Source organism: Staurois parvus, unplaced genomic scaffold (genome assembly GCF_062004578.1).
Source record: "Staurois parvus isolate SC_StPar_1 unplaced genomic scaffold, SC_StPar_1.0 ptg000230l, whole genome shotgun sequence".
Classification (NCBI taxonomy): domain Eukaryota; kingdom Metazoa; phylum Chordata; class Amphibia; order Anura; family Ranidae; genus Staurois; species Staurois parvus.
The window spans coordinates 7,181,583-7,199,303 of NW_028318026.1; the positions used below are offsets into that span (position 1 = coordinate 7,181,583).

The 17,721-nt window shown below is 41.6% G+C and overlaps 1 protein-coding gene across 1 annotated transcript in view; it reads left to right on the forward strand.

Annotated features, from left to right (window-relative positions):
* LOC149460456 (b(0,+)-type amino acid transporter 1-like) overlaps positions 1–17,437 on the forward strand; it is a 54,710-nt gene extending 37,273 nt beyond the window's left edge. Inside the window, exons 3-4 of the mRNA XM_089679724.1 lie at positions 2,960–3,324; positions 13,585–17,437. Coding sequence (XP_089535850.1) covers positions 2,960–3,324; positions 13,585–13,830 — 611 coding nt within the window. The 3' untranslated portion in view covers positions 13,831–17,437. The remainder of the gene's footprint in view (positions 1–2,959; positions 3,325–13,584) is intronic.
* The last annotated feature ends 284 nt before the right edge of the window (positions 17,438–17,721 follow it).

Consider the following 17,721-nt stretch of genomic DNA (forward strand, 5'->3'; position numbering starts at 1 on the left):
AAAAAGGTGTTGTGCATTGAGTTGGAATGCACTAGCTTACAATGAAATCTTGTTTACGGGTCTCTTCTGTAAGCTGATCGGTGGGATAGGGGAGTGCTTAGATAGGCTTATAGAAGGAAGAAAGCTCAGATTTGATGCTGCTACAGTAGCTGTATTCAACAGTAGCTCAAAGAGCAGGCAGAATGCAGGACATAGACTCTGCAGAACTACATGCCCTGGCAAGTGTCGTTACATTCCTTGCTTTTGGTAGGTAAAACAATTTCTGTGTAGAGTATATAGAGAAAGAGGATAATTAATGCCTTAGAAACAGATTCATATAAACGCAAAACTATTCTGGATAGTAAAACAAATTAATGCTTGTAAATAATTGGTGAACTCAAACCATCTCAAAATCCTCAGGGAGTCTAAAAATCCATAGACCTGCAGGACCAAATCCACATATAAGCTTCAAACAATCTTATCAATTCACCATCTACTGGAGGGTTGTGAACAATGTACAAAAGCCTAGCAGCCTGATCTGAAGCCAGGAAAATTTGAACACTGAAAAACAAAATTAGTCACAGGCAGCCTAGTGCACATCATTTATTCATGCTTCCAATAAAAATAGAATTGAACATATGGGACAAATGTAACAATTTGAAGCCTCAATCTGAGTTATTTATTATTATTTACTACAGGTACTTATATAGCACCATCAATTTACGCAGCGCTTTACATATATATTGTACATTCACATCAGTCCCTAACCCTCAAGGGGCGTTCAATCTAAGGTCCCTAACTTACATTCATACATACACATACTAGGATCAATTTAGACAGGATCCAATTAACCTATCAGCATGTTTTTGGAGTGTAGGAGGAAACCGGAGTACCCGGAGGAAACCCACGCAGGCACAGGGAGAACATGCAAACTCCAGGGAAGTGGTGCTGTGGTTGGGATTAGAAGTGACAACCCTAGTACTGCCAGGCGGAAGTGCTAACCATTTAGCCAGTGTGCTTTTTTACTGAAAGAAGAGAATGGTAGAATGGTTCACATTCTAAGATGCTGTATGTTTACATTGGGGACTGGGTTGGTACTTTCGGCCCTCTCTTTTTTTCATTGTTGTTTTAATTGAACTGTTAATTTCATCTTGTTTCATCAATACATTTCACCCTTTTCAGTATTTTGGCCATCACAGCATAGAAATACTTGGATTTGAAGGCTGGGCCTCTTGTGCCATGTTTATAGCCTCTGTGCTACCATTAAGCCCGGTACACAGCCTATGGCTGTGAGCACTGACCAGTGTGTTGTGGTGGGGCAGTACAGAACGCAATAGCTTAGCGGGGAGCTCGCTGTCCTAACATAGGATAGTTAGTACAGCGAGCTCCTCCCGAGCTCTTCAGTTTTTTTTTTGTTCAACCCACTGGGTTAGATGAAAAAAAAACTGTTAGTGTGTACCAGGCATTAAAATCTGGGCAATACACACCAATGTAAAATAACTGGCTGTCAAAACTGGAGTGAATGGTTCAAAGTGAGATAGGGGCAACCCTAAATAAAGCCCAGGTAGATGGTTCTGGGAGGTAGAGAATTTAAAACCAAAAACCAGATTTAGTTTAGTAGCTATTTTATCAGCTGTTGTAGTTTATAAATGACCAATTTTAGGAAACTTGATATGAGAAAAATACATAGGGAAGGTTTACTAAAATTGGTGCACAGAGAATCTGATGCAGCTTTGTATAGTAACCAATCAGCTTCTAACTTCAACTTCTTCAATTATGTTTTGAAAATAAAACCTAGAAGCTGATTGGATACTATGCAAAGGCTGCACCAGATTATGTGTGCTCCAGTTTTAATAAATCTCCCCCCTAGAGTTCTACAAGAGTTCTAACTCTTCATCTTGCCATCTAAAACTAAAAAGAAAGGTTTTGGCTATGGAATACACTTTAAAGCCAAGCTCCAGGTGTGGGTTTTATTGCATAGTCACTTTGGTCCATCTTGGACCAATGTAAACATACAGTATATATCCCTTACTTGTGCAACCACTGTGGAAGTGAAGACTCACTGGGATAGTTGCTGCTACAACATTGTTTCCAGTGGTCTTCCAGGTCCTGCACATAGCCACTTTTCATAGAATGCCTTTTATTTTTTGACACAGGACCCAGAAGAGCATGATGATCACTGCCAAGTAGTACAATGATTCTCCACTTCCACAGTGGTCCCTCAGGTATAGAATATGTATACTTACATTTGTCTAAGCTGGACCAATGTAACGATGCAATAAAAACCAAACTTGAGTTCAACTTTAAAAGAAGGGCAAAATATGACTAGATTAAACCTTAGTTTTAAAAATAATAATAATAACTCATAATAACTCAATAAAAATATACACTCACTGGAAATATAGTTTCCCTTTAGTGAAAGGTTTACTAGACATGTATTAGTCTTCATGCACACTAGATGTTTTTACAGCTGCTGTTTTTGGCTTTTGGTGTTTTATTCTACAGCCAGTAAAATCCCCAGCATGCACATATAGATTGTAATCAGCGTTTTTTGGCAGGGGCGTTTTTTGGCTGGAAAAACCCCAGAACTAGTGGGTTTCTAGAAGAGTTTTTTAGCTGTAAAACGCTCTAATGCTGAAAAATGCATAAAAACATGGAAAACCAGCATTTTTGGACTTTTTGGAGCAAAAAAAAAGTGAAAAAACGCAAAAAAAGCGAATGCAAAAATGCTGAAAAACTCAAATTTGTTACGTGATTTACACAGCTAACGTTACCAGTGTTATTAAAACGTCCAGTGTGCATATAGCCTTAGGGTACACAGGACTGTGCAGAAAATATTTGAGAATACATGTATTATGCAGAAAATATAAGGAATACTTCATTTTTATTTTTTTATTTCTGGGGTCAGTTAACAGTTTTACACTGACTTTCTATACTAGTTGGGTTAGGCTGATATTATTATATCATTCTTTCATTGCAGCTGCTGTTTCGGTTACCTGGGCTGATAGAATGATCCCATCATGGTCCTGGATTATGCCTGTCTCAGTGGCCTTCTCCATATTCGGTTCTCTCAATGGTGGTATGTTTATGCTCGGGAGGTTAAATTATGCCGGCAGCAAAGAAGGACATTTGCCGTCACTCATCTCCATGCTCCATGTCCATTACTTGACTCCAGCTCCAGCGATGATTATCTCCACACTGATAGGATGCATATTTGTCATACCTTCCGACCTTCTCTCATTAACTAATTACTTCAGCTTTTGTTCGTGGCTCCTAATTGGACTAACTTGTGCTAGCCTGATTGTTCTTCGCTTCAGGGAGCCCAACTTGGAGCGTCCTTACAAGGTGAGATAAAAACCCCAATATGAATAATGGTAGCAATGATAGCATCACTTTGAAAAAAAATAAATTTTTCGTTAATCTTAAGCCAGGGGCGGACTGACCATTTGGAAACTCGGTGCTGCCCGAGGGCCCGGGGTCAGTAGGGATCCCCATGAGATGCCCCTGGTACCTTTTTCATAGGCTTTTTTGAGTTTGGGCAAGAACACAGGGGCCCCATGATCCCCTATTGCCCGGGGGCCCCATGAGTTGTCAGTTTGCCCCTGTCCTAAGCCCTTTCCAGCACCCTCCTGTTGACCTTTTATCTGAGTCTTACATGAAGGGGCAGGATGGACTTCCTTATGACAAGATCACTGTGACTGTACCATCACAAACAGAGACCAATTGCTGTCTTTGACAGTTTGGTCACTGAGCTGGGAAAACATAGTGAGAGCACTCTCAGTACAGAAACCTTGGCCGCCATGGACGCATAAGTGCAACATGTAAGCATTAAGGTACACCTTCTCTGCTGCTGCACATATGCATTAAAAGGTTGCAGGAGGTTAAACAATAATCTCTAAAAAGGCTATTTCAAAATACAGCCTCAAGAATTCATTAGGAATCAATCACCTGATATCAACAACATAATAGCCTTCATGTGTAAAAGTGCCATGTCTTCTAACCCATTTACTCCATACAGATGGCACACAGACACTTTCACATAAATCATAAGAACATCATGTTATTATTGGCAATTGAAATACACAACACTTCAATGCCCTATTTTTAGACTTGTTCCTTGAAGCTAAAGTATTGAAAGTATTGAATCTAAAGCATCAACATGATAGCTAGGCAGAATGAAATAATTAGAAAGACAGGTATCTATGACCAAGGTGGCAAACACAATGAACTAGCCCATTTATTCTTAATACAGATATCTGTGCAAAGAGCACCATGGTGCTTTATTGACTGGTGTGTGTTCTTGAAGAACAAGGTTAATTGTGACACACTAGCAAGCCCAGACTGGCCATAGGACATACTGTAATTTGCCTGGTGGGCCGGGGCTGGTGAATTGCATGTTCTGATGGAGGTGGGAATAGGGCACCTAAGACCTCAGATCCCCAGGATCTAAATTCAGCGTCCTCAGGGTGCGGGCAGACTGAAAGTGCTTTGCTGTGTATATCATGTGTACATGGCGAACGGGCGGCCCTGGAAACAGAGGCTGCAGGGAAGGTGGGCAGCTAGGACCAAGAGCCCTGAAGGGAGAAGACCTGCACTGCCTCTCTGACCCCCGAGGAGGTGAGCAGCAGCGGGAGCAGCAACCCCCAGCACCCTACAGAGCCTAATTCATTCTCCAACCTCCTCTGTGCTCCATGATGGCAGCTCAGTGGACAGACTGACCGGGGGCCTGGAGGATGAGGACTGGCAGGAGGGGCAAGCAGCCAGGGACCAATACCCAGGATAGTCTGTCTATGTCTACAGATAGGTGAGAGGAGAAAACGCTAAACTCTTAATGTAGACTGATAAAAAGTAGGCTAATTTAATGATAAAAACACACTCATAAGAGTAGATAAAAAACATGCCGATCCTAAAGTCTCTCTTTGGCAGCGATGCTTAAAACGCTCAGCTTGGAGGAGGGGGGGGGGGGGCTTTAGGAATGGTTTCAATGACCCACACTCTCAGGCTATCAGAAGACTGGGAATGGAATTCAGAGAAGTGTTTGGGAATACTCAATTTGTTTTTCCCATCTTCCACTGAGCATCTGTGTTCTCCAAATCTTTAGCGTAAGATTCTAATAGTGTGACCGACATAGAGAAGACCACAAGGACAAGACAGGCAGTAAATCAGAAACTCTGAGGAACAGTTGTAAAACTCTACTAAATTCCATCTGACCACAGCAGTGTGGGCGAAATTGCGATCACATGCTCCACCTGCCGTCACTGCCCATATAAGCCTCAACTAGGATGGCTGCCGGATCAGCCTGAAGAAGGAGCGTGCATGCTCCGAACACGTGTTATATTTGGAGATCCTATCCGAGTGACGCCATTGTACAGAGCCTTCCTGCACCTCTCTGCTACCCCCCGAGCCCTGGAAACCACCGGAGCTGCGGGGAAACACAGGGGCACTGCAAAGGACCACAAGCATCACCGGACCTCTCACACATCGATCTGCCTGTTTTTATCTACTCTTGTGAGTGTGTTTTTATCATTAAATTAGCCTTCTTTTTAACAGTCTACAGAGTGGCGCCACTGTTTCTCCTCTGACAGCTGGCTGCCTCTGTCTTCAAGGCATACATTTCCACAGATCCATCTTCAAGCCTGCCACTTAAGACAGTGCTGGACTATTCATCTGCAAGCCACTATTTGCATATATGGACCTTTACACATGTATCCACCTATTGTCCATCCTTAATCCCCATCCCTATCACTCATCCCCCCTCTTTCTCTCCATCACATCCCCCCTCTATCGCTCATCCTCCCCTCTCTCTCATCCCCCCTCTCTCTCATCCCCCCTCACCTTTTCATCCCCTCTTTCTCTTGCCCCCCTCTCTCTCTCCCTCACCCCCCCTCTTTTATCCCCTCTCTCCCCTCTCTCTCCCTCTCTCTCACCCCCCCCCCCCGCCCATCCCACCTCTCTCTTAGAAACTGGTAGTTGGCTTTATTTGTAATTTGGTTTCCAAAGAAAAAAAATCAGTCTAAAATGCCTCGGCCTATTTTTTGACCCAATCCAGGCCTACACACTGGGTTTGATTAACTAAAACTGGAGAGTGCAGAAGCTGGTTCATGCTGGCCAGTCAGCTTCCAGGACCTTTGTCAAAATGTAATTGAACAACAGCTGAAGTTAAAAGCTGGTTGGTTACCATGCACAGCTGCACCAGATTTTGCATTTTCCAGTTTTAGTAAATCTACTCCACTTTTTTACATCTTACAGCATTAGCATCTGCTCTGTGATGTCATGTGTCTAAAATGCCAAGCACTGTAGGCAGTGCCTGATGTTTGGCTACATGACATCAGAGAGATGCAAAGAAAGTTAGTGCTGAAAGATCTTCCCTTTGCCAAAGGTTGTGATTTTAGGTCTTAACAGGGAATAGGTAGATATATAAAATAGTATACTGTATATAATACCTATAAAATAATCAGTATAATGCCTAACAAGTGCCACTAACTGCAGTTCTTACTGATTGAGGTCTGACTAGCGGAGTATGTTTATTCAGGGTCACCTGTCTAGCATATCTTATTAGCTCTGGCCTGGAGGTTAAATTTTTCCAACCACCCAGTTCTCCCCTGGTGCACAATGCTGCCAGTAGAACACTAGGTACTTCCTAGCAGGAGCAACAAGCAGAAAGATCATCACATTGGTGATGATCTGTCATTGTAGTGACAAACTGGCATTGCTTAACTGCAGTGGAGAAAAATGAAGTCACCAGCTTGCATATGTTTAATATAAATATGTGCTGTTCTGCGTCCCCTGCAGGAACCTCTGTTCATCATAAACATGAAAGGAGATTCACAGACAGCCACTGACATGTAAAAGCAATATAAAGACTCTTGAAAAAACAAAATGGCTAAAACAGGGCTACATATCTTTTTGGCAGATATAAAAGTTTATATAAAGCTTTAGGTGAAACTATAATCTAATCCCTGTTTGTTTGTTTTTTTTAGATATACATGTAAAAGAAAAACATACAAGAAAAACATAGCTTAAACTTATAAATTAATTACAAAAATAGACTATTTTATTTTGCAAAGCATAAATCCCATCTTAAAAATAAATGAGAGCATACATTATACTGTTAGTGCCATAAAATCGAACATACAGTATATATGATCTCATATCCATCCTGCACAATCTCATAAAGATCTTAACAATACATGAACTTGTTTAGACATCTACAAGGCCAACACATTTTGTTGAGCTTGTCTGCTTCATCAGGACAACAATGTCTCTCCAAGAATGAAAGTCATATGCAGCTCTTTTCAAAGTCAGAGTGTGTACTTGTAGGGTAGTTTGCAAGCAAAAACTCTTAAAATATATTTAAACAATCAGAAAATGAACAAAACACAAACTATTGCATATAAAAAAAATACAGGATAAAGAAACACCATCATCACTTTTATAGACCATATTACTATATGAGTTTCCACTGTTGTATATGTACCTCATGTTGCCCAGAGTAATGCAATGACTGGACTGTTCACTTGCATCTGAAAAGAGCACAAATACAACAATAAGCAGAAAAACTTCACAAGAGCTCCCATTCCACCTGAACAAAAGGCTGATGTAGTACCTGAAGTGGATCCTAAAATGGTGTGCACACTGTCCACCACGATCTACCCAACTATTCATGTGGCAGGGATGACTATTATCTTCCAGGACCAGGCGGCACCCTGCCAAATGCAGCGTGAGCTCCAAACTGGACAATGTTACTTCTGGATTTTTCCACTGCCAAGCCCCAGACAGCAGTATTATGAACAACATGTGCTCCAAACTGGAGCGCACCAAAACTAGTGCCGCAAGGTCATACCCCTGCCAGACATGCCCCCTTTAACTGATTGCTCCAGCTTCATGGCATGAAGTCCACCAGAAGTCTAAGCAAAACCACCACCTCCTTACAAGGGGGACATGAAGCACAAATATGAGAATTTCAAGCATCAACATATAATAACATTATACAATCACTATACCACCAATGACACATATCTAAATATATACAGCTACTTTTATAATTAACCAGGAGGAATGGTGGACCTTATATTTCTTATTCTTTAAATGAATGGTTTAAAACTAATTTGCTTTTTCAGACCTGGAGGAATATTACCCTTCAAATTAAAGGTCCTGTGGGTTTCTTTTTGTAAAATAATTTTATTGTTCAGTAATCTCCCCCCTAGAATTCAGGAGCTGATATCTTATTGCAACAGGTGTTAAGCAATGAGACATTCATTGTAGTAGCTCATCTAATCTTCTTCTAGGGTTTAATCTACAAATCTCTGCAATTAATGCAATAACAAGGAACATGAGTGATCAAGCATGTAAAAATATGAACTTGTAAAGATTATTCTGCAATATAAACTCAATATGCGCTCACAGAAAATACACTATTTTTTTCCTTTAAATCATTTCTTTTTTTATTGAAGAACAGTGGAGAAATGAATGCTGTTTTTGCCCATGAGTCACACCTGAAATGTTGAAGGCTTCCAATTCAATTTAGTTTTGTTTGTCAAAGTTCCTCTTTGAAGCAAGTCTAATTATCCAAACTAAACTCCTCATTTTTGCTAGCTAATATACAAACAGTAAAAAATACAACTGCACCTAAATCTCTTCACTTCAATATTTGATGTATTTTCAACTCAGAAATTTTTCACTTTATGTATATTTAGTATTTAGTTTGTTTTTCTTTTTATGTAATTTGTCAGGAAGAAGCAAGTTATCAACTGATTTTTTTAAGGGCACCCTGGAAATTTTCATAATTTACTCTACTATTTAAATGTACACTGCTCAAAATAATTTAAGGAACACTTTGCAAACACATCAGATCTCAATGGGGAAAAATATCATGCTGGATATCTATACTGATATGGACTGGGTAATGTGTTAGGAATATAAGAATGCCCCGTTGTTTGATGGAAATGAAAATTATCAACCTATAGAGGACTGAATTCAAAGACACCCCGAAAAACAAAGTGAAAAAAAGATGCAACAGTCTAGGCCATTTTGCTGAAATTTAATTGCAGCAACTCAAAATGGTACTCAGTAGTTTGTATGCTTGTATGTATGCCTGACAATGTCGGGGCATGCTCCTAATGAGATGAGGGATGGTGTCCTGGGGTATTTCCTCCCAGATCTTGACCAGAGCATCACTGAGCTCCTGAACAGTCTGAGGTGCAAGCTGGCGGCGTCAAACGGACCGAAACATGATATCCCAGAGGTATTCTATTGGATTTAGGTCAGGTGAGTGTGGGGGCCATTTAATGGTATCAATTCCTTTTATCCTTCAGGAACTGCCTGCATACTCTCACCACATGAGGCCGGCATTGTCGTGCACCAGGAGGAACTCAGGACCCACTGCACCAATGTAGGGTCTGACAATGGGTCAAAGGATTTCATCCCGATACCTAATAGTAGTCAGGGTGCCATTGTCTAGCCTGTAGAGGTCTGTTCGTCCCTTCATGGATATGCCTCCCCAGACCATCACTGACCCACCACCAAAACGGTCATGCTGAATGATGTTACAGGCAGCAAAACATTCTCCATGGCTTCTATAGACCCTTTCACATCTGTCACATGTGCTCAGGGTGAACCTGCTCTCATCTGTGAAAAGCACAGGGTGCCAGTGGCGGGCCTGCCAATTCTGGTGTTCAATGGCAAATGTCAATGGAGCTCTATGGTGCTGGGCAGTGAGCACAGGGCCCACTAAAGCACTTCGGGCCCTCAGGCCACCCTCATGAAGACATTCACACCAGTGGCCTACTGGAGTTTGTATGCTTGTATGTATGCCTGACAATGTCGGGGCATGCTCCTAATAAGATGAGGGATGGTGTCCTGGGGTATTTCCTCCCAGATCTTGACCAGAGCATCACTGAGCTCCTGGACAGTCTGAGGTGCAACCTGGCGGCGTCAAACGGACCGAAACATGATATCCCAGAGGTATTCTATTGGATTTAGGTCAGGTGAGTGTGGGGGCCATTTAATGGTATCAATTCCTTTTTTCCTTCAGGAACTGCCTGCATACTCTCACCACATGAGGCCGGCATTGTCATGCACCAGGAGGAACTCAGGACCCACTGCACCAATGTAGGGTCTGACAATGGGTCAAAGGATTTCATCCCGACACCTAATAGTAGTCAGGGTGCCATTGTCTAGCCTGTAGAGGTCTGTTCGTCCCTTCATGGATATGCCTCAGGGTGAACCTGCTCTCATCTGTGAAAAGCACAGGGTGCCAGTGGCGGGCCTGCCAATTCTGGTGTTCAATGGCAAATGTCAATCGAGCTCTATGGTGCTGGGCAGTGAGCACAGGGCCCACTAAAGGACTTCGGGCCCTCAGGCCACCCTCATGAAGACATTCACACCAGTGGCCTACTGGAGGTAATTTTGTAGGGCTCTGGCAGTGCTCATCCTGTTCCTCCTTGCACAAAGGAACAGATACTGGTCCTCCTGATGGGTTAAGGACCTTCTATGGCCCTGTCCAGCTCTCCTAGAATAACTGCTTGTTTCCTGGAATATCCTCCATGCTCTTGAGACTGTGCTAGGAGACACAGCAAACCTTCTGGCAATGGCACGTATTGATGTGCCATCCTGGAGGAGTTGGGCCACCTGTGCAACCTCTGTAGGGTTCAGCTATCGCCTCATGCTACCAGTAGTGACACTGACCCTAGCCAAATGCAAAAGTAGTGGAAAACAGTCAGAGTATGGAAAAAAATGTCAGTGGTCTCCACTTGTAAAACCATTCCTGTTTTGGTGGTTGTCTCATTGTTGCCCATCTAGTGCATCTGTTGTTTTTTTAAGTAACACCAAAGCTACTTAACTGACCAGATCAATATCCCAGGCGTTTAATTGACTTGATGCTATACTCTGATTAAAAAGTGTTCCTTTAATTATTTTGAGCAGTGTATTTTTGTATGTATCTGTCCTAGGTGAGATTTCAACCCAATGTCTGAGAGTTAAGGTGGAAGTAAAGGCAAAACCTATCTAACTTTAAACCTACTCTCATCCACATTCTAAGCCTAATCTATCTAACCATGTAAAAAAAATTGTTATACTTACCTGTTCTGCAGCCTTTACAGTTCAGTCCCACGCTGAGCTGTCAGCGGTAGCTTCAGCATGTAGGAGTGTGCAGGAGAGGCAGCCAACAATGGAAGTCCCATAGTAACTCTATGGATTAGGTTACTTCCCAGGCATTTCCCAGTCGTTGTCAGCTGTCTCCTGCACACCGAGGGCACCGCTGGAGACTGGAGCAGAGCGGCTGCAGAACAGGTAAGTATAGTGATTTTTTCTTTGCAGGGCTTGATAGGTTAGGCTGAAAATGTGGCTGAAAGTATTTTTAGTGTTATTTAATTCCTTTGTAAATCTAACAATCCCCATGCAGAGGTTGCTTTAGGAGTATTAAAGGCTGGTGTGTTTTTTTTTTACCACACCGAGATAGTGAAACTGGTGAAGGGGGTGATAAAGGTGACTTTATTGTAGAAAGGGGCATAGATAAGGGAGCATGGGTAGGGGGTCCAAACCTTCCCAGTGAGCCCACAGCACTGTAGCACTCATAGTTGCTGTGCACCCAAGGTGCCACTCTTGCTACCTGTCAGAACTCAGACACAGGTAATGGCAATTGGCACTTCAGCCCAAGGAAGACTCTCCTTACCTCCTGCAGTCATATGACACAGTCAAGGAACAAATTCTCTTCATTCTGAAATGAGTCAATGTAATGGAGAGCACAGAGATCTGTAATGGGAACAAGGGGTTTGAAACTGAGATATATGTACTGGGATGGAGATCTGTACTGAGGGGAATCTGTACTAGCAAGGATCTATATTGGTGGCATCTGTCCTAAGGGGAGGTAATCTTGACTAGTGAAGGGGGGGATCTGTACCAGGGGGGTGGAATCTTGACAAGTGTAGGCAGGGATCTGTAATAGGGGGATTTTTCCTTGGGGAGGGAGGTAACTGTTTGTTTACCCTGTCTGCTGAAATGTACTCCTGACCCCTGCACTCTGTGGATTACATACCCGTAACCTCTGCGCTCTGTGCTTTACACACTTTTGACTCCTGTTAGACTATTGCATGTGGCACAGTAATTAAACAATATTTTTTGAGGGAAAAAAACTGTGCTTACAGTATGTCACTGTGTACACAGTAAGTAGGCTCAAGATTTATAGTAGAACTATAGCCAAAGCACTTTTGACTATACTTCCATGAACTGCACTCCTGTGACCCGTTTTCAGCTGGCAGTAGGCTATACCCCGCTCTCTGCTGATATTACAGAGCTGGTCCAGTCTCCCAGCAGCTGGAGGGGCAGAGCATAGTGCCTGTGACTGATAAGCACCACCTTTCTCACGGAACTCTGAGAACTCTGATCAATGGTCTTTGATTGCTCAGTTCTCAGACTTAGATATGCAGGGGACAGATGCAGCATCGGGATGATGCTGAATCCACCTAGGTGAGAATACATTTTTTTTTGGTTAACCCATACTTCTCGTTTAAGCCCCTTCCACTGTGCAGTTTTGACACACCCATGATTCACTGTGGTGTGCACCACCAAATTTCTTTTAGATGCTGTAATTTCTGCAGCAATTTCACTTTCACTTAAAAGATTCCCTCCCCACCACCCTGTGACTGTGAAAGGAGAAACAGCAGAACGATGAGCCAATTTCTCTCTGTCACTCTGCTTTCTCCTATCAGAATGTTCCTTGCAGTTCAGCACAGATAGTTGGCTTCTTCTCCCTCCCCTCTCAGGGCTCTGCTGTACAGGGACTGCAAGATGCTAATTGTACATGGACTTTATCATGAACTATAAAGCTTCAGTGAAGAATTCTATTTTAAATATATTTTTAAAATATTCTTCACAAATATATTGACACATATATATATATATATATACTGTATGTTAAAATGTGTTTTTATTACAAAGTATATGAAAATAATTTTTTAAATACATTTTCATATGTACTGTATGTCTTTAAAAATACATTTAATCTACATTTCTTGAATGCATTTACAAATATATGTAAAAATATATGTTAAAATGAATTTCTTATATTTTGATATGTTAAAAAAAATCTGAAAAAATATATTTGAAAAACTATATTTTTAAAAATATTTTTCATATATTTTGTAATATATAAAAAAATGCATTTAAGCATGCAGTATATATGTATATGTATGTACTGAAATATATTTTGGAATATATTGAATACGGCCGAAATTGTAGTATTTCAAATATATGTCAATATATTTGGGAAAAATATTTTTAAAATATATTTAAAATATATTTTTCTTCTATGTGGGAAGGCACACTGATTAAGCTGATGATCAGGGTCCTTAAGTGAATAGGGTGAACATTTTGTTTTGTTTCCTGAGTTGTGATTGACAACAAGGATAAGATGCTTACAAATAGCAATTAATCATATTCTGCTCTGGCTACAACATAAGGCAAGGAATAAACAGCTACATAAAAAGAACAGATACAAAAATACTATCTAGAGCTGTTTTAGATATAACTGTTATTTTATGTATACTTTGATGACTCCATATGGAGGATATACTTATATAATAATAAATATGTTTGTGTTGTTTTCAGGTCTTCCTTCCTCTTGCCTTCATTGTTGTTGGAGTGTCGGTATTTCTGGTCCTGGCTCCCATCATACAGAATCCAAAAGTGCAGTATTTTTATGCTTTGCTGTTTATGTTCAGCAGCATCATTGTCTACGTTCCCTTTGTCCATTTCAAACTGAAAATCCCATACTTCGATAAAGTCACTTGCTACCTACAGTTACTGCTTGAGGTTTCCCCGACTGATATCTTTGAAGATACCAAAACAGAATAATAATGTTGCTGTTTTAATTTACAAGAAAAATGGTGTCTGCTGAAATCTGCTCTGGATAAAGACTTTTCAAGTTTCTAGAGTACTAAAGAGCCAGGTCATCATGTCAAATCTTTATTCAGTGGACAGACAAACATGTTCTATACTGCTTGATGCGGGTCAGAAGGAATATCACCCCCAACAGGGAAACAGCAATTTGGAACACCTACCACAAAGAGAACCCTAGAAATAAACTTTCTGTGCCTTTCTCTCTTATTTACTTCCACAGGGCTTCATGAACAAAAAAATCATCCTTCTCACACTTTACTTGGCCAGAGAAGGAATGGAAAGGACAGGAAGTGAGGAGCCACACAGGGGAGATATAGATCCATTTTATTGTGAAAATTGAGGCTAAAAAGAAGTCTTCACACAAAAATCCACTCATCTGCGCTTAAGTGTTTAAAGTGTCAATTTAGATGAAAAAATCAAAAGGTAATGGGCTTCATTGCAAGCTTTAGCAATATATGGTAATCCAGGTGCGTATCAGGCCTTGCTGCCCTGTTCGGATATGGGGGATCCTGAAAACAAATGAAAGAACACAAGAAGGACACACCAGCCTTCTATCTATTTGAATATATAAAAACAATTCAATATGCTCACAAACCCAGTTGGGTATTGGGCTTAGATAAAGCGAAACAAATTCCAACAAGAGACTCGGACCACAACTCCTGGTGGGCATCAGTGACATCAAAAAGCCGAACCAGGCTTTATTGCGTTCTTGGCCTCGTCATCAAAGTTACAATACTGGTGCTGCCTTGAGTTTTTTCTTAAAAAATAAGTCTTGTTAAAAATGCTGCCACCCCCTGCTACCTATGTTGCATACTGTTTATAAAATAGAGCAGTGTAAATACCTTTTCTTTATTCCACTTTGGTATGGTCAGAAGCAGTGGCTCCCCTGTGTCAATGAGCAGCTGCTGCTTAGGAGGGGAGGAAGAGCTGACAACTGAGGAGCAATGGAAACTGGCGAGTGACATCACAGCTCTGGGAATTCATTCTGTTGTCGCACACTCCCTGTCCTAGAGGAGACACTGCCTTTGGACCACGTGACTGCCCCAAAGTGGATTAAAGAATGGGTATTTACAGAAATCTCTTTTAGAAGTGGTATGCAGCATAGGTAGGAGGGGAAAGGCAACATTTTTAACATATCTTATATCTAGCCTGTACTTTCAAGTTAACACTTCTGTATTGAATGGAGGCCAAATATTGTCATGGTTATCTCCCAAGTAGGGGCTGCTTAGACTCTGTGTCTATGTTCTTATTGGATAACAGTCTAAATGTCTTCATCCGAATTGCTCAGTCTTTGTGTAATGGTCCTCTCTAGTCTCTAAAACAAATGTGTGTATTCCAAGCCTTGAAAATTCTAAAAAGATAATGTTAATAACTACCACCCTATGAGATAAATAATTTTAAAACCTTCTGCAAAAGCCTGGTTGAACAGGGATGTAAGACCAAAACGTTCTAGCTGTATTGTAGAATATCTGTAATGTACCTGGAGATAGAGTTCACAGTTTTACAGCTCTTGCTCAGGAGTGGCACATGTGCCTGGTAGAGTTGGGCTTGATATTCAAGCTGAATATCAGTCGTTCATTTGTTCAGTGGGCTATTTGCCCACCGCGCCCCACAATGCACTGAGTCCTGACAGTGCATTGTGATTGGCCAAAACAATGCACTTGACCTCAGGTCAGGTGCAATGCTTTGGCCAATCACAGTGCATGATGATGTCACAAGGAGGTGGGGCCACCCGGTGACATCAACCCCCTTGTGATGTCACCACAGTATTTAAGAATTGTCAGGCCGGCGTAGCTGTCAGATGGTGGCAGCCATCAGTTTTTACCATGTACCCCATACTCATTCACATAGCAGGGAGCAGGATCTGGTGCCCCCCTTGTTAAACATGGGGACAAGGTGCTTTGGGGGGGATCCTCCCACCCCAAAGAACCCCCCCCCCCGTTCAGGGCATGTGGCCTGGTATGGTTCAGGAGGAGGGGGCGCTTATTCTTCCCCTCCATTTCCTGACCTGCCAGGCTGCATGCTTGGATAAAGGTCTGGTATGGAGTTTGGGGGGGGGGGGGGGTTAAGCACTTTTGGGTCTGGTATGGATTTTGGGGGGGACCCCCACACCATTTAAAAAAAAAATGGTGTGAGGGTTCCCCTCAAAATCCATACCAGACCCAAAAGTGCTTGGTATGGATAGAGGGGACCCCACACCATTTTCTTGTTTAATTTTTTAATTGCCTGCAATTCTTTTTACATTCAGCTGTCAGTGGGGCTCACTTGCTCATTCTGAGTTCAATGCACAAATAGAAATAGATCACATTATACAGATAATTACTTTCTTTATAGTTGCAGCACAGGCCTTATGGAAAAGCACCTCAATTTGTTCTAGAGATTTACCATTACTAACATATAGGATACTAAACAGAGAAAGGGAATGTCAGAACAAACAGAAAACTGAACACAGATAGCATAAACCAAGTGTGACTAATCTGTATCAAGAGGAGAACAGAAAGCATACGTGGCTCACTTGCTAATTCTGAATTTAATGTGAGCTTGTTGGTTGATAGTCTCCTGAAGTCACAATACAAATCATTAGACCTCTCTCTAGCTGCAGCCTAGTAATAGCATTTACTGGAAGGTTTATTCATTTACTTGCTACACTTGGAAACACTGACTTTCCACAAGCAACATACCTGAATTTATTTACACTGGACCCCTGAATGTCCTACATCTACAGACATTTTCTTTGCAAATGGAAACCTTCTCCCTTGCTCAGAACTGTGGATGAGCATCCAGGGAGAGAGACACATTGGTGGGTCTATCTCCAGGTAAAACACTTGACCTACTCACCCCACCTATTCGATTTTAAGAGGACACTCACAGCATTTGAAAGAACTTGCATGAGGAAGTGCCACCATAACTGCCTAATAACATGGATCAATTTCATTCTTAGACATATTGACTATACTCGTAATTGCATTTTCAAACTCACAAATGCTATTGTAGTGCACACATTCAAGAAAAACTCCAGCCCTGTAATGAAACAATGGTACCCGGCAAACAGCGTAGTAAACACACAGAGAGCAGCTGACATGAAATGAACAAATAATCCAAAACAAACAGAAGACTGAACAAAATACACCAACCTTCAAACATGATCTGTCCCAAAAACTAACTTTAATTCAGTAAGGCTAGCTATGGATGTCAGATGGCAGTTGGATTTGTACAGCTCTGTCACACAGCAAAGCCTTGTCTGGCAGAGGATGGGGATGAATGGTTTTCTACTTCAATTCTACTTTTGCTTACAGGTCCCCCGATCACCACCCTGTGATTGCGAAAGGAGAAGCAACAGACTGATGAGCTCATCTCTTTGACAATCTGTTTTCTCCTGCTAACAGCATGCTGCTTGCACTGTAGCACACTTAATTGGCTCCTATTACTTCTTCTTCTGCCCCCTTCTTTGGATTCTGCTGTACAGAGACTGCAAGAGGCTAATATGAAGTCAAATCTTTTGTGCTTAGGCTTTATTGTGAACTGTAAAGCTTCAGTAAAGAATAATATATTTAGATCCAAACTGTCTTTGATGTCTCAGTTCTCTGCCAAACAATCAAATACAGTCACACCACCTATCAGAAGGCACACTGATTGGGCAGAGGATCAGGATCCTTAAAGGAGAATTTTGGGTTTATTAAAAAAAATAAACATCTATACTCATCAGTGTGATGCTTCAGCTGTCCCGCATTCCGTCTAAGACTGAGATCTGACCATGGACTGCTCAATTCTCAGTCCGTGAATCTCAACAATATGGTCAGGATCCTTCCAGAGCCTGGAGAGTAGTAAAATAAGTGCACTCCTGTG